Source organism: Sciurus vulgaris (assembly GCF_902686455.1).
Source record: "Sciurus vulgaris genome assembly, chromosome: 16".
In the NCBI taxonomy this organism is placed as follows: Eukaryota; Metazoa; Chordata; class Mammalia; order Rodentia; family Sciuridae; genus Sciurus; species Sciurus vulgaris.
The window spans coordinates 10,221,406-10,245,168 of NC_136477.1; the positions used below are offsets into that span (position 1 = coordinate 10,221,406).

At 46.1% G+C, this 23,763-nt stretch overlaps 1 protein-coding gene across 4 annotated transcripts in view; it reads right to left on the reverse strand.

Annotated features, from left to right (window-relative positions):
* The window catches only part of DNMT1 (DNA methyltransferase 1), a 46,055-nt gene that overhangs the window by 6,261 nt on the left and 16,031 nt on the right, over positions 1–23,763 (reverse strand). For 2 of the 4 annotated variants that reach the window (XM_079114654.1, XM_079114657.1), the window contains 21 exons: positions 23,327–23,414; positions 19,537–19,571; positions 19,077–19,158; positions 16,721–16,755; positions 16,371–16,416; positions 16,203–16,283; positions 16,018–16,127; positions 13,031–13,149; positions 12,683–12,775; positions 11,527–11,678; positions 11,083–11,270; positions 10,798–10,996; positions 8,458–8,555; positions 8,150–8,297; positions 6,904–7,019; positions 6,544–6,748; positions 6,326–6,465; positions 3,899–4,072; positions 1,810–2,031; positions 901–1,093; positions 31–115 (listed from right to left, as the gene is read on the reverse strand). In XM_079114654.1, the coding sequence (XP_078970780.1) occupies positions 31–115; positions 901–1,093; positions 1,810–2,031; positions 3,899–4,072; positions 6,326–6,465; positions 6,544–6,748; positions 6,904–7,019; positions 8,150–8,297; positions 8,458–8,555; positions 10,798–10,996; positions 11,083–11,270; positions 11,527–11,678; positions 12,683–12,775; positions 13,031–13,149; positions 16,018–16,127; positions 16,203–16,283; positions 16,371–16,416; positions 16,721–16,755; positions 19,077–19,158; positions 19,537–19,571; positions 23,327–23,414 (2,609 nt within the window). The remainder of the gene's footprint in view (positions 1–30; positions 116–900; positions 1,094–1,809; positions 2,032–3,898; positions 4,073–6,325; positions 6,466–6,543; positions 6,749–6,903; positions 7,020–8,149; positions 8,298–8,457; positions 8,556–10,797; positions 10,997–11,082; positions 11,271–11,526; positions 11,679–12,682; positions 12,776–13,030; positions 13,150–16,017; positions 16,128–16,202; positions 16,284–16,370; positions 16,417–16,720; positions 16,756–19,076; positions 19,159–19,536; positions 19,572–23,326; positions 23,415–23,763) is intronic. The other 2 variants (XM_079114655.1, XM_079114656.1) reach the window with 2 other exon arrangements.

A 23,763-nucleotide genomic window follows, 5' to 3' on the forward strand; every position in this document is an offset into this window, starting at 1 on the left:
GGCGGGGAACCACCCAACAGAGGAACGTACCTTTCCCCTTCCCTTTCCCTTTATTCCCAGTGCTGCGGGCATGATTTGGAGGATCTTCAAAGCTTTTGGTCTTTGCATTATAGGCCTGAAAAGGAGAGAACCACAACAGTCAGGAAGGAGTGACTTAATGCCTTCTCTAAGAGGGTACATAAGTCAGTCTGGCAGAGTCACTTAACGTCTCCCCTAAACAGACCCATAGCTAATCAGCCACCAATATGAGTAGTTTGATTTTTATTTTAGAAACTAAAAAATATATTTGATCTGGCCAATATTAAAACTTCTGCTACGAATGATTGTACTATTCATTCTAAGCAGGAAACAAAGAGCCTGCCTTCTGATTAAGCTAACACAGGAACCTGGGGAAACGCCGATGTGTGCCGTTTTAAGACAACCCAACATGCAAAAACCAAGCTTCAATAATGAAAAAGCAATAGCTTTATCAACAAGCTCCTAGACCCTGTACACGACCAGGACTGTCTGCAAGGTCATGCGGGTCTGGCCGGGACACAGGCACCTGGCTAAAGGGACCAAGTGAGGGACAGCACTGTATCTCTTGGGTAAGGGGCACATTTCCCCAACTCACAAAAGGCACTGGCTGGGCTACTGAAGGCCACCTATTAGTCTTGGCTGTCACAGACTAGTGTTACAGATGGGGCTGGGCGTGGGGAAACAAAGCAACACCCCCCAAAAGCTCCTGAGGAATAGGGTTCATGGCATCCTCCCCACCTTGTTCCTTTAAAAAAAAGCCCAAACCCTACTGCCAACATTTTTTATGTATAACCCGACAGTAAACTGCCTTCCTGGCAGTTTACACTGCTTTCCTGTAAGTCTGACTCTGAAGCCACCCCCTCCAGTGAGCCTGGGCACCACCTCCAAGAAGTAGAAGCGGTCGGGGCCGCCCTCCGAGTACTCCTGCAGGCACTCTGGCAGGTCCTCTCCATATTCCACGGTGCAGCGGCCCTGCACAGCCTTGAAGTCTACCACGGCCTCCTCGTCGCTCCAGTAAAGCAGGTTGATGTCCGCGTGGTAGCTCGCCGAGGTGGACTTGTGAGTGTTCTCAGGCCTGTGAGCAGAAGACGCTTAGCGTGGGACTCTTGCTGTGAGCTTACAATGAGTCAGGTGAACATTCCTTATCTGAAATGCCTGGGACCAGAAGTGTTTTGCATTTTTTCAAGTTTTGAAATATTTTCCATATATAAGATCTTGGGAATGGGATCTCAAGACTAAACAAGAAATTCATTTGTCTCACTGGGCATGGTGGTGCATGCCTGTAATTTCAACTATTCAGGAGGATGAGGCAGGAGGATCTAAAGTTACAGGCCAGCCTGAACAACTCAGTAAGGAGTCTCAAAAATGAAGGGATAGGCATGGAATTTAGTTCAACCCAGATGCCCCTGGATTCAATCCTCAGGACAATCCCTAGTATAAGGGAGAAAAAACTCATTTGTCTTATATATGCTTTATATACATAGTCTGAGGATTTTTTTTTTTTTTTTTAAGGTGTGGGTATGAGGGGTGTGTGTGTGTGTGTGTGTGTGTGTGTGTGTGTGTGTGTGTGTGTGTGCGCGTGTGTGGTTTTACTATGTTGCCCAAGCTGATCTTGAACTTATAATCCTGCCTCAGCCTCTCAAGTAGCTGGGATTACAGGTATGAGCCAGCATACCCAGCTTCTACCTATTTTAACAGTATGACAGTGTACTATGTCCTATATGACCTGCTCCAGGTAGCAGCTTCTAGAAGGGCCTGCAGCCTCCTGTAGAGGCAGAGACCTGCACTGACCTGTAGAACTTGTTCAGCCTGATCTTGATGTCTGCCTCATTGGGCTTGCCGTTGCTTTTCTTGGTACAGAAGATCTCTTTTATCCGGCCAATCCGGTAAGGCTCAGGGGCATCCAGGTTGCTGCCTTTGATGTAGTCGGAGTACTTTCGGTAGTGTTCTGGGTACAGATCCTCGTCCACAGGCTCCTTCCTTGGGCGTTTCACAGGACTGGACAGCTTGATGCTGCAGAGAACCAATCATCAGGCATAAACAAGTCTTTAAGCCAAGCAGTGATCGATTTGGCAGGACTAGCCAAAAAAAAAAAAAAAAACAAAAAACAAAAAAATAAAAAAAAAAAACCACCATTTCAGGTCTAACAGCTTCTCAGCTCTGGATCAGGAGAAGATCTCACTCCTAGTTTAAACTACTGCTCCTAGTCACGGAGCATTTTGCAGAAGTGACACAGGAGCACTCAGCCACCATGGGCATGTTCAGCATGCTTCTCAAAGACTAGCAACTTCTAAGGAGATGGCTCCGACAGCCCAGGTAACGCATGACCCAACAGCCGAGCTTCTTGTGACTAGCACCCCACAGCTAAGAGCTAGGAGAAAGTGCTGTGGCATACCAATCTGTGGTGGTCACTATGGCATGACCTGTGCTATCCCGACTAAAGCACTGACCTAGAAGCAATGCTGGAGGCCCAGGCCAGGCACAGGGTCTGGGCGACTCAAGTTTGGTCTAACTCCAAATTGTAGAGTCATCTGCCTGACCTATTGGCTGTGACCTCTGAAGCAGCAGCCTTGCCTTCCTCACTAGGTCCCTCCATCTGCTGAGCTCTCAAGGTGCCCGAGTGCCTGTGCTTAGCCTATCTGAGGTGCCAGGAGCACCTGGCAGAAAGCACTACAGGGAGGCCACCCCTCCACCTCAGGGCAATAATGCCTACGGGGGTGACACCCCAATGACACCAAGGCTGGAGGCAACCTGCTTCCTGCCTCCTTAGCTCACAGTAACTGAACTGAGGCTGGGGAGCCGGTTTCCAATAGAACTCTAGGGAAACAAAACCACAAACCAGGAATTAACTACATTCAGAAAACATCGGCTTTAATTCCAACCAAGCACTAACTCTTAGGATGAGCAAGGGAAGGATCAAGTGTGGGAATTATCTCTGGCTTTGCCTTCTCTGTAGAGTCTTGACCCTCCGACAAAGAGGTCTTCTGATGCAAGGAACTCCCACACACTACACCGGTGCGATCGAGAGTGGGCTAGGCACTCTCGATCCTCAGAGCTCCTGCAGAGCCACCATAGAGAGGTGAACTGAGGGCGCCCCTGACCGGAGGCCTCAGGGCTGGTCAAAGAGCTGGGGCAGGACACCAGCTGGCTATAGCACTCTCCACTGTTACAGACCCGCAGCTTCACTCTGGTAAAGCAGATGTTAATGCCCCCAAAAGCTCATGTGTTCAAGATGGCGGCACTACTGCAGAACCTTTAGGAGGTGGGGCCTAGGGGAGGTCTTCAGGTCACTAGGGCTGTGCCCTTGAAGGGGATTGTGAGACCCCAGCTTCTTTCTCTCCTTCTGCTTCCTGCCCATGAGGTGAGGTTGGCTTCATGTTGTGCTCCCCACCACTGACAGCCTTCCAGCACCCCCAGAGGTCCAAAGCAATAGGCTCTCTGGATCTTGGACTAGAAATTCTACAACCGTGAGTCAAAATAAACCTCTTTGCAAGTTACCGTAATTCGCCACCACACTGAAGTACATTCACAGGTACTCTGCATCCTAATCTTACACTCAGTACAGTTTAGTGATGAACTATTTAAGTTCTATTGACAATGTTAAAGAAAATCTTCATGTAACATCTTCACCCCACTTAGTGGGAAAAGTTGGCATAAAATCTGCGATGATTATAGAGTGAAGCATGGTGGTTGCCTTGGGCATTTTATTACAGTAATGGAAACCCAACTCAGTGCTCAGGGGAATTGCAGCCCTCTAATGGAGAGCAGCAACCACAGATGCTAATGTGATGGCTGAGGCAGTGCCTGGTACTGAGGCATGAGGGAAGGGGACATCTGTGAGAGGTGGCCTGGTCCCAGGCTAGCAAAAGGGGGCACTCACTTGAACGTGAAGGCCTCAGGAAGCAGGTACACGCCATCGCCCACCCTATACAGGATGCCATTCTTGGTGGCAGAGCTGTAGAGAACTCTGCCGTCCAGGTCATCAAGCTGCTCCAGGGCCCTGGGGATTTCCTTCTGCCTCATTTCAGCCAGTCGAGCACAGCTTGCACAGAACCTGCAGCGAAGGCAGAAATGTAGCCCTGGGTTGGCTGGCAGAGACTCTGGCAGCCACCACTGGTCCAATCCAGAGATCAGGAACCACAAGGGGATCGCAGTTGCAGATGTCTACAGGAACTGCTTTCTCACACTTACGTTCACACTTCTAAGGTACTCATTTGGGACCAGGGCCCACAGACAGACAATGAGAAAATGACAAGCCCATCCCACTTTTGGGCCATCAATACAGAAACCCCAGATATTGAAGAACAGAATCTGGAAGATGGTTAACACCGCCTGAACAAGCATACAGAAGTGACTCAATGAGGAGCTCAGAGGCGCCTCAACCTGCTCTCCTTGTAAAGGCTGAAAAGAGATGAGAAAAATCCAGCTTTTTGGTGACACTGGACAAGTGTTCTACCACTAAGCTACATCCTCAGCCCTTTCGTTTTATTTAATTTTTTATTTTGAGGCAGTGTCTCACTAACCTGCCCAGGATGACCTTGAATTTGAGCTCCTCCTGCCTTAGCCTCCTAACTAGATGGGATTATGGGCACATGCACCATCACACCCAGTCCAATGTTATTAAAATAAGTCCTTGAAGAGCTAGAGACAGCCTTAAAAATAAACATCAAGGGGCCAGGTGAGTGGTGTGTGCCGGTAATCCCTGTGACTCAGGAGACTGACATGGGAAGATCGAAAGTTCGAGGCAGACTCAGCAATTTAACGAGGCTCTAAGCAACTTAATGAGACCCTATCTCAAAAAATAAAGGGGCTGGGGATGAAGCTCAGTAGTAGGACACCCTGGGTTCAATGGCTAGTACAAAAAAAAAAAAAAAAAAAAAAAAAAGAAGCATCAAGGGACTGGAGGTGCAGCTCAGTGGGGCAGAGCACATGTTTCCCATGTGCAAGGCCCCGAGTTCAACCCCCAATACCACATACAAAATTTTAAATAAGCCAAAATCCAGCAAACTTATCAGAACAAAGACCTAAGCAAGCTCTTCTTGCCTTTGTCCTGTCACCTATATGCTGTATATGAATGGTCAAACTCATGAGACAGTTCAACTTTAGGATGGTGTAAAAGCAATGCATGTGCAGTAGAAACTGCACTTCAGGTTTTTATTTATTTATTGTTTTTGGTACCAGGGATTGAACTTAGGGGCACTTAACCTCTAAGCCACATCCCCAGCCTTATTTTGTATTTTATTTAGATACAGGATCTCACAGAGTTGCTTAGCACCTTGCTGTGGTTGAGGCTGGCTTTGAACTCATGATCCTCCTGCCTCAGCCTCCAGAGCTGCTGGGATTACAGGCTTGTGCCATCAGGCCTGGCTTGCACTTCCAATTTTTTTTAAGTTACTACCCATATTATGAAGTATTCGTTTTATTAAATGCCTTTATTTTATTTTTATGTGGTGCTGAGGAACGAACCCAGTGCCTCACGTGTGCGAGTCAAGTACTCTACTGCCGAGCCACACCCCAGCCCGCCCTTCAGATTTTTAACTTTGATCTTTTCCTGGGCTAGCCACATGCAGCATGATTCTCTTGCGATTTGAGAGCCACATGGTTCTCAGTCAACATGACCGCTTCTACAAAGTGCTGCGTTGCTGTCGATTCTGGATGAAGAGAAAAGCCAAATCACGAGATACTCAGCAGGCGAGGAGCAGCTGCAGCTTTTCGTTCATATGCGAGACAGAATAGCAAGCGCAGGGCGCATTTTTTTTTTTTTTTTTAAATGCCTAACCAAGTGTGGTGGCACCCTGTAATCACAGCAACTTGGGAGGCCGAGGCAGGAGAATAACCAAATTTGAGGCTAGCCTCAGCAACTCAGCAACACCCCATATCAAAATAAGGACAGAAATGCAGCTCAGTGATAAAACACCCCATGTTCAATCCCCAGAAACAAATCCCTTAGTCGTCACCATTAGTGTAAAATGAGATAAAAGATCTTGTTTACAAGAGAAAACGCCCAAGTCACAAAAGCTTTGCACCACATTGGGGAACACATGGAACACAAGGACCAGTCTATGGGGAAGGACTATCCTGCTCCTGGAAGGAAAGCTCCTGAAGGCAGTGGCAGGCCACCACAAACTCCAGGCAGTTCTGACCACAGGCCTAGCCTTTGGTCAGCAAGGAACCCAAAGGAGAGGGAGTAAGCCCGCCAGATGGAGCACTTGGGACACTAAAGATCACACGTGGGCACAGGGGGCACATACTGTCCAAACAGCAGGACAAGGCCAGAGGGGACACCAAGCCCACTCCTCACACTCACTTGAACTTGTTGTCTTCTGTTGGCTGGGTCTTGGGAGGGGACTCGAACCTTGCGTAGTCCTGATCGTACCAGAACTGGTAGAAGTAGGTCTTCCCGTCATCGTGGTCTCCTTGCAGTGTGGACTCGGGATCCATGCCTCCCTTTAGGAATAAAAAAGTGTATCAGCAACAACCCCCACAGAAAGAAAGAGGTGCCCTGGCAAGGGTGGGAACACTTACCTCCATCGCCCAGTTTTCTGAGGGAGCTTTGTGAATGACCTTGACTTTGCTGTGGATGTAAGAGAGCTGCATGTCCTCACACTCATCCACCAGGAACAGCTCCAGGGGGTCTGATGTGGCCCCAAGGACCGTATCTGTCCCAGCACAAAACCAGTGGGCGTGGAACATCTGCCCATTGCTGCTGTCCTCCCACAGTGCTGTGACCCTGCAGTCAGAAGACAGGACATGGAGAAAGATCTGACCTATATAACAGAAGCCTGACTGGGTCTACTCGGGGAAATGGGGTCTTTTGATTTTTATTCTGGCTCAAGGAATCTCTACTCGTTTGTGAGGTCTAATGACAAGCAGAAGGATACACACCTTGCTAGATATAGAGGTTTTGAGGAATCATCTGGAATGACAGAGACACAGTCCCCCACCTCCAGGGTTTCTGCGTCAATGCACACCTGACGATAGTAACTCTTCTTCCCATCAGTCTGGAAATGAGATGAAGTTCAAGTGAGGGTCATTCCAAGGTCTTTGCTATGCCTCACCTTAGAGTGTCGTCCTCTGAAACCTTAGACTAAAACACAACTCAGGGCTGGGGATGTGGCTCAGTGACAAAAGCACATACTTAGCACGTGCAAGGCCCTTGGTTCAACCTCCAGAACCCTTTAAAAAAAGTTAACACGACTCATCACAATTTTCAGAAATCAAGAGCTTGGGCTGGGCTGCTGCTCACTGGTAGAGCACTCGTCTAAAACACACGAAGCGCTGGGTTTACTCCCTAGCACCCAGGGTGTAGGGTGGAGGGAGCCTGAGCTGTTACGGACCTGCCTAAGGGGGATGCCCTGCCTGGCCGATGCTCTGGGTGTTGATGGGTAGCCAAGGGCACTTCCACCCTAGCTGACCCCTTCAGTGCCAGCAGCAACTCAGGTCAGAGGAGTTTGGTTTTAGCAGTGCTAGGACCAGTCATCACTTTGGTCTTTAAGGCCACAATCTCAACCCCTCTGCCTCTCATGTCCATGTTCTGTCCAGTCACAGGCTCCTTCCTTTTCTCCAAAAAGGGAGGCTGCCCATAGGTGGCTTCTATCTTACTGGCTAGGTCTCAGATCAGTGTTACCACCTCATGGCTCCCAGCTTCCTTCTAGTCCTCCACCCTGCAGGGGCACTCACAGCCCAGACAGCCCCTCCTGCAGGGGTTTGGCTGTGCTGTGGGCCGGGGGTCAGCCTAGCAGCTGGCCTGCCTCACCTATACTAAGGGAATGGACTGCCTGGTTTAGGGACAGAGGGAAGCAACCAGCGACATGATCTGCTCCTGAGGGTAGAAAAGGGGCTGAGTCTCAGGCTGATAACCACAGAACTGAGGCAATCTGCTAGTGTCCTCTTCAAAACCATCTGTCAAAGTACCCCATTGTGCCCAATGTCACTGTGCAATATTGGGAAACTGGAGGCTCACAGGCAGGCACAGACAAAGCCCTTCCGGTGCTAGGCCAGGGACTCTGCCTCTAGGCCACTCCAGCTCCTCTCACGGAGCACATGAACAGGATTCTTGGCCCCAGGCGACTATTTGCTCATCAGGAGCACGCCCGCCGTAAACCAACCAAGAATCTCATCCGAGGATTACCTTGACAGCCTCCCCCACCCAGGAGATCCGATCTTTGTTCTGTTTCTTTTTCTTCCCTTGATGCATTTTTTTGGGTGATGGCACCTCTGGGATGTCGTCGTCAACTTCGTCGTCATCATCTGCCTCCTTCATTGCCATATTGGGACACCTACAAAGTTGTTTGTTGTAAGGACCCTTTATGAAGCGAGCCAAACCAACCGAGGCTGCTGTAGGCGGGGAGCAGGGACAGGTCTGGGACGACCAACACAGGAATCCTGCCTGCTCTGCACCAGTAAGCTCTTCTGCACAGAACAGGTGGCCCAACCTACCTCCTCTTTAGACAAGCCTGCTTGCTCCGTCCGCTGCCACCAAATTTAACCATGTCCTTACAGGCTTTGCACTTTCCACACTCAGGCTGTTGACAAACCTAAAAATTATCATTAAAAATGCAAGTCAGGACTGGGGATATAGCTCAGTTGGTAAGAGTGTTTGCCTTGCAAGCACAAGGCCCTGGGTTCAATCCTCAGTACCCCCCACCAAAAAAAAAAAAAAAAAAAAAAAAAAAGCAAGTCAACGGGCCATAAGGAACCAGTAATTTTTGGCAAGTTTTTAAAAACACAAGCATTCAACCTTAATCGGAAGAATGACAAAAGTGAGAAACAAGATATCATTCCAGACTGGCAAAGGTTAAGCTAGACAGGTGACGGGGGAAAGAACATGTGGCGCTCGGAAGATGAATTGGTAAAACCACCTTGGAGAGCATTTCCAGGTAAGTGCACACCACACCCCAGCCACTCCACCTCCAAGAAGACGCACAGAAGCCTTGCTCAAGTATGCGGTGTCATTTGTAATAGAGAAGTTGCCCATCACCAAGGAGCAAGTTAGGATGGTCATAAGTGAACTACAGAGGGCTCTCCATGTCAGTAGATTCCACATGGGGTCAACCAGCCAGAGACTAAAATATTTGAAAGAACACCATATGGACCTCTGCTTGCCATTATTCCCCTAAACAGTGTAAAAACCATTTCCAGTTGGGCACGGTGGTGCATGCCTGCTATCACAGCTACTTGGGAGGCTGAGGCAGTAGGACTGGCAAGTTCAAGGCCAGCAACCTATGGAGATGCCGTCTCTAAATGGCCGACAACGCAGCACAGCAGGAGAGGCTTGCCAAGTGTGTGGGAGGCTCTGTGTTCTATTCTCAGCACTACAAAAGTTTCCATAGTGTCAGGTATTAGGTATCAGATATTAGAAGTGATCTAGAGTTGATTTAGTGTGCAGAGGGGGCTGGGGTTGTACCTCAGTGCTGGAGCACATGTGTGAGACACTGGATTTGATCCTTAGCACCACATAAAAAATAAAGGTATTGTATACATCTATAACTAATAAAAATAAAGTGTGCAGAGGATATTTGGAGGCCATATGCATACACTATGGCATCACATAGGGAACCACAGCATATGAGGATTTGTATTCCAGGGTTGTCTTGGAATCAAAACCCCACAGATACTGAGAGATAGCTGTATGCCAGCAACTCTACTTCTGTAAGAAGCCCACAAGAACCTCTGTTCTAGAATGTTGCTGCAGCATTACAATATTAATGTCATTGAGGAGTACACTGAAATAGTTAAAATGAGTTAACTGTCTACCTCTGTTAACAGATAAGAGCTGCGTACAACAGTTATATTAGAGACTTTAATAAGTCACTCACTGAAATCACGTACGCAAAAAAAAAAAAAAAAAAGAATGGTGAGGAAACGCAAACCCCTGCGGAGGACTGCCACTGAGGATGTGAGGCAGAGCTGCAAGCCAGCACGAAGCACGAGCAGCAGGCAGCTGTTGTACTTCTGCCTCTAAACAAAGGCAAGCTAAAGCGTTCCAAGATGCGTGATCTCTGGGTCACAGAATTAGGGATTAATTCCTCTAAAGCAAATGCAGTTGTTCCTTGGTATCTGCACAATCTAGGACTTGCCCCCAAACAAATTAAGAAAAATTCAACAGATACTCAAGTCCCTTATGCCAAATGGCTATTTACATAAAATATAAGTGTACCCTCCCACTTTAAATCACCTCTAGATATAGAATCCCTAACCCAGTCTAAGTGCTGTGTACAGATTTGTCATACCATAACTGTCTGGAGAATCATAAGAAAAAAAAAGCCTGCTGGCATTCAGGTCAGATGCAATCTTTCTGAATAGTTTTGATCAGAGGTTGGTTCAACTACAAGATGTGGAACCCATGATCACAGAGAGCCAGCTACATATGTAAAGAATTTACAAAAAGGCCTTCTAAGACCTCAAATTAAGTTAAATGGAACACCTGCTTTGGCAGAGAAACTGAGACAGGGCGGCTGCTGGGAATGGCCTCCCATCTCTGGGCAGTAGCCACTCCCTCAGCAACCACGTGAGCCTGCAGACAGGCACAGGATGTACATGCAAAGTGAAGGTCCCCAGGCTCTTCAGCCAGTGACAGTGGCATGGACAGTCAAGCACTGGAACATGCCTCCGACTGTCCTATGCAACATGCAGGTTCTCCCCAGACCATCTTTCCCAATCAGCTGTCGGGGCCACATCCGAGTAGCGAGTCTCAAGGCAGAGACAGAAGCTGCTCAGGGATGTGGCTGGGACCCCGGCCAGCTCAGGGGAACCAGAGTGCAGCCCAGGTGAGGTTACCTCACAGACACCACAGCGCCGGCGTTTAAAGGCGTTCTCCTTGTCTTCCCTGTCATCCTTTTCAATCTGCTCCGCGAAGAAAGTGTCAAAGATCTGGTAGACCAGCTTGGTGGTAGTGGCTTTTGTGGGTCCTCTATCCTTCTCCTTGGCAGAATGCCTGATGGTCTGACGTCTCTCAGCTCGCCTGTGAGAAAAGCGTCTACCATTTTATGTGACCGGGACACTGGACATAGGGAACTGTGTCCCGGTCTCAGCTCTTCAGTTCAATTCCCACTGCATCCTTACCTCTGTCCCAGTGTGACCCCTGCCAACTTGATTAGGTCTCTCATGCAGGGGGTCAGGAATATGGGCTGCTCATCGCTATCCTTGGCATCATCATAACTCTCTACTTGGTTTACCACAAACTGGGCATGTCGAAGGAGAGAATCCTCTGTGAACCGATTCAAGTTGATTGCAGAAGGGGGAACAGTGGTCTTGGGGAAAAAAAAAAAGAAAAGCAGATGTTTCTCCAACTTTTTTTTTTTTTTTTTTTTTTTTGCAGTGCTGGGGATGGAACGCAGGTCCTTGCATACATACAAGGCAAGCACTCTACCCCCAGCCCTGGTATCCCGATAGAACTGAAAGGCAGTCTCTGCCAATTCTGGATGTGAATGTGAACATTCAAGCCACAGTCACAGTGGGATACTAATGGGAACGAAACCTAGATGCTGCAGAACATACACCTCTTACCTCAATCTTATTGATCAGGTCTTCATAGGTTGCGTCAGGATTGCCCTGTAGGAATTCAACCACTATCTTGCTGATGTAGATCTTTTCCTGCATCAGCCCAAATATCGGTGCATACTCTGGGCTGGGTTCCATCAGAATGTATTCAGCAAATGCTGGAGGGACCACATGATTTTGTTAAAAAATGAAAATGTGTAATGATCAAATCAGGGTAATTATTAGCACTCCATCTCAAACATTTATTGTTTCTTGGCAGAGAGGTTCTTTTGTTTCATTTGTTTATGAAGAGATGGGGGCCTCGCTACGTTGCCCAAGCTGGTCTCAAACTACTGGGCTCAAGCAACCCTCCTGCTTCAGCATCCCATGTAGCTAGAGCTACAGGTGTATGCCATCGTACTGGACATGTGATATTTTAAAAAGCAGTTTGAGGGCTGGGGTTGTGGCTCAGTGGCAGAGTACTTGCCTCCCATATGTAAGGCACTGGGTTCAATTCTCAGCACCACATATAAATAAAATAAAGGTCCATCAATAACTGAAAAAATATTAAAAAAAAAAAAAAAAAAAAGCACTTTGAACCTCATGGCACTTATACTGGCTAAAAGGGCAGTAATACAGTTTAAAAGTTATTCCACAACCAAACAAAAACATAAGGACAACACATGAGCTCATCCTGAAGAGGACTGTCTAGGTCAGAGAATGAAGACAACACTGAACATGGTTTTCTATGCCCAGTGTGTCCAGGTCACATAAAATGTTCCGTGAGCTCATTTCTGGATTTTGGAATGTGGTTTGGGTTTGATTTGCAAGAGTAAGACCTGCAATCAGGTGCAGTGACTCATGCCTGTAATCCCAGTGACCTGGGAGGCTGAGGCCCTAAGCAACTTAGCAAGGCCCTATCTCAAAATAAAAAGGGTTGGGGACATGGCTCAGGGTGGAACACCTCTGGGTTCAATCCCCAGTACAAATAAAAAGACCTGCCTTTAAAACTAGAAGATCAGTTCCAAGGCCAGTGATAACATGAGAGGCCAACTGACCTATGGTCAAGTGGGGCTCTTCAAGCCTGCCCAAGCTTCCCACCAGAGACTCATCAACCCCCAGGGAGGGCAGGAGCCAAGGCCCCTTCAGATGCAGAACAGCCTGAGACTGGTCCGACACTCACAGGTGCTGAAGCCGATGAGCGCCTTTTCACCTCCATCGAAGCCAGTGATCCACCATTCATTAATGGGGCCAAGATTTTTGCCATTAACACCACCTGTGAGAGAAGAGTTTTCCCCAAAGGAAACTAAATAAATGCACTGACTCAGGGGCCCAGGAGGGCCCACCTCAGTTGGCGTTTCTTATTGGTTGGGTATGCAGCCCTCCTCAGGGCAACTTTGCTTTCACTGGGCAAAGCAGAGACTCAAGCCCTAACTTCAAGGGGCAGCAGATCAGTGGACTACTGCTTTAAAGTGTTTAGGGTTTGGTTTTGAACTCTTGGACCCAAACAACCCTGTAGCTTAACACCTACCTTCAAGAGATGGGTTGTCTTCATAGATTGGTTTTGCTGAACCGGAAAAGAGAAGCTCCACATTCTTCTCGATAAGGCCAGTGTCAATCGGGCACAGGTGACCTCGCTTACAGTACACACTAGACGGGCAACAAAGGGAGGCTCACCAGCTGACCCAGGAAGGTGGGTCGTGGCTGGCAATTAGGATCAGGAGTAAGGTCAAGGACCAATACAAGTATTAGACTTGGTTTTCTTTTTGGCTGCGGAACACGAAATTAGTACCAGGGCATCTCTCCCCTGTACATCTAAAGAATGTGGGTGTTCAAGGCAACACTGAGGTGAGACAATGGGCAGCTGGGTGTGATGGTGCACGCCTGTAATTCCAGCAACTCAGGAGGCTAAAGGAGGATGAGTCCATGCTCGAGGCCACCCTCAGCAATTTGGCTCAAAATGAACAAAGAACTAGGGATGTAGCGCAGTGGTGAAGTGCCGCTGGGTTCCAGGCCCAGTAAAAAAAATGACCAACAGTGGGAGAAACACTGGCTTCTAAAACAGACTACTCATGCTCACCATGCTGCACAACGACTTGTCTAGCTCCAAAACATTTCCATCACCCAAAATAAGTTGTCACTCTCTATTTCCTCAATCCCTAGTAACTGCCAATCTTCTTGTTCCTATAGATTAACCTATTCAGGGTGTTTTATGTTATATATAGTTCATTTGAGTTATATGAATTACACTTCAAGAAAATTGAGCTGGGCATGATGGTGCACACATATAATCCCAGTTTCTTGAGAGACTGAGGCAGGAGGATCCCAAGTAGAAGGCTGGCCTCAACAACCTAGTGACAACCTGTCTCAAAACAAAAAATAGAAAGTACTGGGGATATAGCTCAGCAGTAGAGTACTCTGGTTCAATTCCTGGTACCAAAAACAAAAATTCCACAACATAAAGCAGGTTATAGAACAGATAAAAAGGGAGATTTGTCAGGGAGGGAATGCCTGTGCCTCCCGTTGGGGGTTTAATCTCAAACCTAAAATGGGCATCCACATTTCTACTGCCCAGATACCCCTGGACATTTAGGAGCAAGTTCCTCCATAAGTAAGGAATCAAAAGAGGACAAACTTTTTATTTGCAGTGCTGGGCTTGAACATGGCTCAAGCATGCCAGGCAAATGCGCTACGACTGAGATGCGCCCCAGCCCCTTCCAGCTTCTTCGTGCAGTCCTCGGGACTGGACACACCCTCGTGCATGCTACTATTCTACCACTGAGCTGCACCCAAGTGAGAATTTTTTTAAATGACATTTTTAGTTGTCAATGGATCTTTTATTTACTGTTTATAAAATTTATATGTGGCACTGAGGAAGGAACCCAGGGTCTTGCACATGCCAGGCAAGCACTCTACTACTGAGCCACAACTCCAGTCCCAGAACTTTTTAAGTAATAAAAAAAAAACTTAACACACAGAATTGAGCCTCAGACCTCATGCACAGACTCCACAGCCCTGCCCTCAGGACTTAAGATCCAGTGGGAAAGACAGGAACCATGTGCATCAAAGGGGTGCCTACAGGAGGGGAGGATCCATTCCCAGCCCGACAGGCTCTCTCTCCATAGAGGCAACACTGGAGAGAAACCCAAGTTCCCCAGGCAGGGATAAGACCCACTGGCTCAGACTGAACCCTGCCTGTGACTTGCTTCCGTCACGTGCAGAGTCACTAACGCAGGCAAACTGGTTCCAGGAAAGCACGTCCTCAGTATCTTCCCCAGACAAGAACAGTCCCCAGACAAGAATGGGACTAGAACAACCCAACTAGAGGAGGCAGCAGAGGCATTCACGCCTGCACTAGCCCCAGACCCAACTCTGAGGATGCCACAGAGAGGCCCGAGGGCCTGACCCTAAGCCGTTTCTGCCAAGCAGGCTTCACTCAGGCCCGTCAGATGTGTTGCCCTACTTTGGGCCCGACCCTGAGGCCTGCTGAAAGCCAGACAACATCCGACACGGGTCAGGATCACAGTAGTAGAGGAGGGGGTGGGGGGCGTGTCAACCACGGGGAGTGTAGAACGCGGCTGCAGTAACAGGGATCCTGTCCCAGTCAGCAGGAGCACCCTACTGGGAAGGGGTGCTGTACCAGGAATGATGTGCACCTGAGACTTCTATCGGGGGCTCCTGAGGGACTCTCCACCCCCACGAACAGCCCACAAGGCCTCGTGTGACTAGCCCTACCAAATCCTGGGCCCTGCTCTCATGCAGATCACACCAGCCTAACACCCTTCACAGCCAGCACAGGCTCGCCATCTCCTCCACCCCTGGCTCTCCCCACACTCAGTTCTCTTGTGACCAAGAAGCTTATTCAAGGTATCACCCTCTAAACAGAGGCTCTTTCTCCCACCTGTGTTCACTAGGCTTTGAGATTTGTCAGTTGTTACAGGATGAGGGAACATCACTAATTCAAAAATCCCGAAACACTGAGCACCAGCATGACAGCACGAGTGGGAATTTCCACCCCTGACTATAATGTAGATGCACTGAGAGCATATGAAACACGTGAAATGCAAGCGACTCTCGTGTTTAAGCTTGGGTCCCACCCAAGAAATCTCACGTACTTGTTAATACTCCAGAATTCAAAACATCTAAACCACTTCTGATCCCAAGTGTAAGGGATGTTCAGTCTATATTAACTGGCAGGTGTCACTTATTTCGTCTCCATGAAGGCTAGGACTTGATAGAACCTAGCCTTCACACCCAGCACAGAGCTGCCCTTCAACATGGACGCAGACTGGAGAGTTAACATGTAGAGATGTACAACCAAAATACACAAATTATACACCTGGGCAAGGTCTACAATACCTCCACCAGCTTTGTGCTCTTACCTACAAATGGTTAGCAGCTTGAGAAATGTTGCAGGTTAGGTGCTAAGGACTTCTCAGGACACCAAGAACTCGAATGACTTTGGGGACATGCCTTAATATAAGGAAGCAAACACCCACATGCAAGCACATCAGTTACCTGAAGCATGTCAGTTTGTGTTGGGGAAGAGCCTCGTAACTCTCAAAGCCAGATTCATTTTCGTCGAAGATGGACAGTTTTTCATTTGTCAACATCTGGGGTTCCTCCAGCTGAGGGACATGGGACCATTAAGCAGAAGCACACGAGGCGGGAGACAAAAGGGTGACAACAGTGCTGGAACTTACTGCATCAGGGGGGTGCTGCTCATACTTGAGGTCAAGGTCATCCAGGTACTGCCCGCATTCGATGCACCTGGGTGGCTGAACCTGTGGGACAGGAACAGAAATGGCCTCAAGAGGCAGTGGGAGCACCCCCACAGCACTACACCACCTGCCTCATTCCCACACGTTTACCTTGGGGTTCACGATGGTTTTGTTCCGAGTCATTTTTTTCTCAGCTCTGGGGGGAAAAAAAGCACAAAATTGATTGCACTTTCATAAGTTCAGAATATATCAGAATCCACCCTGTCAGAATGATGACTAATCCACCCCCATATACGAATACCAGCTGCCACAGTAACTGCCAAGGTCCCAGGTCACAAGTGGCTCTTTACTGCCTGGAGGAATCCTGCCTCACCCTGCAGGACTGGCGTGTCCTGGTCACCAACCCAACTCAATGGCTAATATTATTCCAGCAACTAAAAACAACTTCTAGAAGAACTGTCTTATTATGATATGCTTCAAATAAAGAAATAAATTCTTACGGTTCTTTGGGTGTAGTTTTTCGTCTCTTTTCCTCCTAAATACAGGAGACAAAAGCAGAATAAATGGTAAGAAATTCTACATTTGCATGGGCCTTCTGTGTTAAGAACTCCACAAGGTGATTATCACAAAACTTATGAGATAGAGAAGAAGGTAGTGAGGACCAGGAGGCAAGGCCCAACTCATCCAGTGCCCAAATCTTACAATGAAAAGTCTGAAAATCAAAGACTTCCTTAAGAGTCTCAAGAGGCCAATTTAATACAAATAAACCCTAGCTTTCCTGTACAAGTGGTGCCTTCGGAAAGCAAGTAATTGAATTGTGTCCCCTCCAAATTCTTACATTAACCCATTAGGTCTCAAGTTCCTAGTTCTGACAATGTTTCAATAAAATTGACACACACACACACACACAAAAGAAAAAAATTGACACAGGTACATTAAAATAGGTTTGGCAGTCATAACCTAGAGCATATATACCATGTATATATTTTTTCATACATGAAATATATAGTATGTATAGTATGCTCTTATGGGTCACCTATTACTCTAGTCAAAACAGTCCTCTAAAAGAATTTCAAAAGGTACCGTAAGTGGTCTATTCGTTGCACAATTTAAGTTTCTTAGGTGTTCCACTTCTGGGATTATGGGACAAAACAGGTTAAAACTCAATGGGGTGCTGACTGTATTCAGAGACAGGGCTTTTAAAGAGGCCACTGAAGTCAAAGGGTGAGGTGAGTTATGTCCTTATAAAAAGGACACCAGAGCCTGCTCTCCAGGTGCCAGCCCAGAGGAAAACCACATGAAGACTGAGGTGATGGCTGTCACTAGAAACTAACACTGCTGCCACCTTAACCTTTTATTTCTAGCCCAAACTCATGAGGCAATGTCAGTTATTTGAGCTGCCCGGTTTGTTATGGCAGCCTGAGCAAATCATTATAGGGAAATCTTTAGAATGGGCTCATAAGCCATGTGCAGCAGCACACCCCTGTGATCCCATCAACTCAGGAGGTTGAGACATGAGAATCACAAGTTCAAGGCCAGCCTGGGTAACGCTGCAAGACATTCTAGAGAAAAGACTTTTTCAAGGCCCGGGGATGTAGCTGAGGTAGAATACTTGCTTAGCACATCCAAGGTTATGGGCTTAATCCCCAGGGCTGCCAAAAATCAGGTAAGCCAAGTGAAGTCTTAGATTACTGCTACTTTGCAACCTCCACCAAAATCATGGATGCAATGATGGTTCAAAACAATAAGGACTGGGGGCGGGCAGCTCAGTAGTAGCAGGCCCTGGGTTTGATTCTCAGCGATGACAAAAAAATTAGGTAAGAAGTTGAAGGATCTTTATAATGGATGGATCAGGTTGATGCCACCTGAGCCTAGGACCAAGCTTATCCCCGAGAGACCATTGTGCTTCCCAGGGCAACACAAGAAGCAAACAGCACCACCACATCCTAAATTCTCTAGGTAACCACCTACATCTAGCCAAGCAGGCTGAAGGAGACAGGGTTGGAAGGAGGTCCAAACCAGTAAAATCCAGAACCTGGGACACTACAGGTAACTTCCTTAATTTCTTAGAAATTTATAAATTTCTTTAAGAAATCAAAAAAAAAAAAAAAAAAGAAAAAAATACCAGGAAAACTAGATAGAAGTTTACGACATCTCAAACAGATACAGTCCTGCACTGCGTAACACCTTAACTGATGGACCACATATTCAATGGTGGTTCCATGAGACCACTGTCACCTTCTGATGTCACAGCTGCCTTAGTTTGTGTACGTACACTCATGTTCACACCTTGACAAAAATCACCTAAGGACTCATTTCCCAGAATATATCCCTGTCATTAAGCAGCATATGATTGTACATTGTCTAGATCTTCTTTGGGCCTATGATTTAAACTCTAACGAGAGACAACCAGGGAAATGAGAACACAGACATGTTATCTGATGTATGATGTATGATAGCACCCTGTGGTCATGTATAAGATGACTCCTTCCTCTGAGATTTCTCCTGTGCATTAGTAATATGTCTACGATTTGTGCAACATCACATACAACAAGGTTCAGGTGAAGAGGAAGCGAGTAGTTTAGTTAGGATTTGCTTGGCCATAGCTGCTGTCTGTTGAAGACTGATGATGAGTATGTGGAGATTCGCTACATTCGGTCTCCTGGGTATGTATGTCTAGTTTCATAATAAATGTGAGTTCGAAAAATAATTTTTTGCACAGTGCTGGGAATTGGATCCAGAACCTAGTACATGCTAGGCAAGTGCTTCACCCATAGTTCCTAAATAAAATCCCATTTTTAAACACTTGGCCAATGGACTTTATGAAATGCAACGAGACTAAAACACGACCTTTACCTTTTCGTCCTCATCCTTCTCTTCAGACATTTGTGGAGTTACTCGTTCGGGTTCTTTTTCGTCGGGTCTCCGTTTGGCAGCTCTGTTGGGTAGACAAACACATCAAGTATTAGCTCAGAAAAACTTGCCGACTTGTGTCTAATGAGAAAATAATGCCTCCATATTGAAAAGCAGACTGTTCATGGGGACTCTGAAGCAGGTGGCTAACTTGTCACCCTAAAACAAAACCCAAAGAAGCCCAGCAGTCCCCAAAGTTGTGGGGCCTGAAGGAGGTGCTGGAAGTTGAGAGACATACTGCCAGGTGCAGGGAAGGTCGGGGCACGGGACAACTTGGCACCCAGCCCTACCCAACTGCACTCACCTTCAAACACCAACCATTCCCCATGACCCCTGTATCATCCCAGGTTGCTACAGCAGAGGTTTTCGTAATTAGGACAACAAACACAGTTTAGTTACTTACAGGTCTTTGGGTTGACTTCTCGACCTCCTTTCATCCTGACAAGGAAAGGCAAGGGAGAGAAATAGAGGGAAAAATTAGTTTCTGAGACAGCAAGATAAAATGTCAATACCAGGAAACAAGCTAAAGTCTTTGGCACTATAGAACCAGAGAACAGGACACCCTGGGGCAGGACTTCAGGGTAGAGGTGAGGCTTCAAAAATGTACTCTCCAATTTCGCCAACCTACCAACAAGGTACTAAAGAATCTTCTATAACATCCAACACACACCCCCCAAAACAGTCTAGACCAGGGGTTGGTAACCAGCTTTTGTAAAGGGCCAGGTATTCAGTTATGTGAGTCATGGGATATCATGATTATTCCTCTCTGCCACTATACCACAAGAGTAATCACAGAAAGTGTATGAATGAGAAGATGTGGCTGTGTTCCAAGAAAACTTTACAAGAGGGACTGGGGCTCAGTGGTACAGCGCTTGCCTTGCATGCGTCAGGCACTGGGTTCAATCCTCAGAACCACATATAAATAAAATAAAGGTACTGTATCTATCTATAACTAAAAATAAAAAAAAGAAAACTTTACAAGAAATAGACAGTGGGCCTGAAGGCCATACCCTGCAAATCTGACCTAGAAGAGCAGAGTATAGAGAGGAGTATTATGGATATTTTGCTAATGTTGTCCAAAAAGGTTACAATTCCAGTCCTCTGGTCAGGGGTGAAGACTTCCTTTTGATAGGCATTGGGATATCAGAAAGAAAATATGAGTTTTGGAATCTACTATGAAAAATTGAGAAAAAGTAGAAACGCCAAGCCAGGTGCAACGGTATACTACTAATCCCAGCAACTTGGGAGGCAGAGGCAAAGAGGATCACAAGTTCAAGGGCAGCCTGGGCAATTTAGCGAGACCCTGTCTCAAAACAACAAAAAGGGCTGTGGATGTATCTCAGTGGTAAACTGCCCTAGATTCAATCCTAGCACAGTAAGAAAAGAAAGCAGAAATTTCCAACTTAGTTATCAATTTTCAAGGATAATCTAGTATTTTGTGAGGCTACATATAAAAAGACACCTTACTTGAGGGCAGGGGGCGGCTGGGGATATAGCTCAGTTGACAGAGTGTTTGCCTCACATGTGTAAGGCCTGAGATCAATCCCCAGCACCACAAAAAGAATATATCCACTTACTGGGCTGGGTTGTGGCTCAGTGGTGAAGTGCTCACCTAGTACATGTGAGGCACTGGATTCAATTCTCAGCACCACATAATAAAATTAAAATATTCTAAATAAAAAGGTATTGGGTCACCTACAACTAAAACATTAAAAAAAAAAAAAAAACCTTACGATAAACCTATTAATTCACTTCACTTTCATAAAGCAACAAATCTACAAGTGGAGGTAAGAAAAAGTCAACAACACAAGAAAAAGTCACATTTGATCCTGACATTCCTTTCTACTAAAGGGGTACAAGACCAACTGGGAACAGAGTGTCTGACACCACCTCTACCATCTCTCCCTTCTGGAGGGATTTCAGGCAAGCACTGACAGAAGTGCAACCAAGGGCTGAGGTTTTGGCTCAGTGATAGAGCACCTGCCCCACGTGTGTCAGGCACTGGGTTCAATTCTCAGTACCACATGCAAATAATTGAATAAAATAAAGATTCTTCAACAACTAATAAAATATTTTTAAGAAATGCAACCAATATCTGACAGGAAAGGAGAGAGGCAGTGAGACATCCCAGCCCACTGGAAGCAATGCCAATGGCTCAAGTGCCACCAGACAAAAACAGGGGCACATTGCCAACGAGGTCAAAAGTGATAATGCTTATGACCCAGCAAGGCTGTGTGACCTTGGGCTCTACTCTAGATGTCAACAGGCAGAAAACCACATGGATAATCCTGGGACTACCCAAATTTGATCCCTTTTCAAAAAGGGTCCAGCAGCCCCTTCACGTGGCTGTCCCTCTGGCTTAAAGCTCAGGTAGAGAATGGTGCTAACAGTCTACACTTTCAGAGGCCCAGTCCCAAGGACTAAGGGCCCTTTTTATTCTGATTCACTCAGCAGAGGATGGAAGATGCTCAGATTAAAAAAACTGCCTATCCTGAATATGAACGTATTGTTCTTGTCATTTCCTAAACAGTACAGAGTAGGAACTATTTATATAGTGTTTATATTATATTTGTCAACATATATAATCTAGAGATGATTTAAAGCATATAGGAGGATGTGTGTAGTTTGCAAATATGCTATTATACACACACACGCATGTATATATGTATATGTTACTTTTTTATTTGCAAAATAAAAAGTGTGAAATAATAAAAATGAATCTGTTGCTGTGTACCAAATGATAAATGAGAAAACCATTGCAACAAAAGCATTCCAACAATCTTCTGAGCCTGACAGCTGGACTACTCAATCCATTTTCCTAAATATTACATCAAACCTATCATTTACCCAATTTTCCACTGACCTTTATGTCAGGTGTTTTTTCCAATAATATCAATAATTTAAAAATAAATGATCTAGACATTGCAATTAAAAAGGTATAAATATTCAACATGTGTAAAAAGCCAATAACTGTATTTTCTATACATATGTCACGCTTTAAATATCAATACGCCAAGAGGTTAAAAGCAAAAAGTGAAAATAAGCGTGATAAATCTGAAGTAGCGCTATTAATATAAAATAAAGTTCAAGAAAAAGTTTCAGATAAAGGGGAACATTTCATAACCGTAAGAGGGTAACTTTTCATGAAAGTACAACAATCCTAAATGTGCATGTACCTAATAAAGTTTCAAATACATGAAGTAAAAATTAATAAAACTAAAAAGACATCCACAATCATATTTGGAGATTTTAAGCCCCCTCACTTTGCTGGAAGGAGTAATGATATGGAATGCTTCACATTATCAGCCACCTTGACCTATTCGTTATTTACAGAGAACTACACACAAAAATGACAAGTAGAAAACAAGTATAGACTATATCCTGTCATAGAATAAGCTTTGAGAAATTTTAAAAATTTGAAATCATGCAGACTGCGTTTCCTGCATGATTTAGAACATTTGAAATCACCTTAAGATACAAATATGCTATCTTGTGTAAAGGACTTTGGTATCAGAGTCCTGGCACCAATCCTCTGAAACTTAGGGAACAACTATGTTTTTGTATTTTGGGTGTGGGTTTTGTTTTGTTTTTTTTTCTTGGCATGGTTGTGGGCATTGAACCCAGGGGCACTCTATCACTGAGTTATATCCCCAAACCTTTTTATTTTTCATTTTGAGACAGGATACCACTAAGTTGCCCAGGCTGGCCTAGAACTTGCTATCCTTCTGCCTCAGTCTCCCTAGGAGCTAAGTTACAGGCATGAGCCACTGTGCCCAGCTTGTTTTAGGTTTTAAAAATGCTCACTTGGCCATGTAGGAGGCAAGGAGGCTGGCTGGGGAGCAAGAGAGAACTTCTGAGAACTAGACTCAAGATATAGCAGGCAGGCTGGTAAAGGAGGAGGACTTGCTGAACTGAGCTGAGCACAGAACAAGACTTCTGGATGGAAAAGGCCTCAAGAGAAGCAGTTTTCACAACAGTCTCAATCTAAAAACATACAGGCCTCTCCAACATGGTGCAGAGACAAAACAATGCTCACTATATACCACAGCACAGACATGTGACAATGACCCAACAGATAGTTGCCCAGAGTCATCCCATGATACATGGGGCCGAGTTTGAATACCAGAGCCCTGCCCAGCACTATTTCCACCAGCCAAACAGGAACACGAGAACAGAGTCAATAAAGATGTTGCCTTTACTCGCTCATCTTCTTCCGGTTCATTGTGAGTCCCTGGTCTGGCTTCTCTATCCAGCTCCTCCTCTGGTTTCTGTTTAGGTGTTCTGCCACATAAGACAAAAGACATGTCCGTCAGCTGGAGGGCTGGAGCCACTTCAGGCAGTCCTACCTGCCTTACAGTGGTCTCCTTCCTAGATTCAGGGCACAGGCCACCTCTTTATCTGCACTGCAGGAAACCCAAAAGGCATTAGTTACTTTGGAACTTAAGATCTTCAGAAAGATCATTTCATATTTGTTGCTGGGAATTGAACCCAGGGCCTCATACATGCTGAGTGTATGTTCTACCACTGAGCTACAGTCCTAGACCTTCACAGAATATTGAATAGAGATGCCAGTGGTTGAAGACAAGACAGGAAGACTCCACCAACTGCCTGGGCCCAGATGGGAACTCCG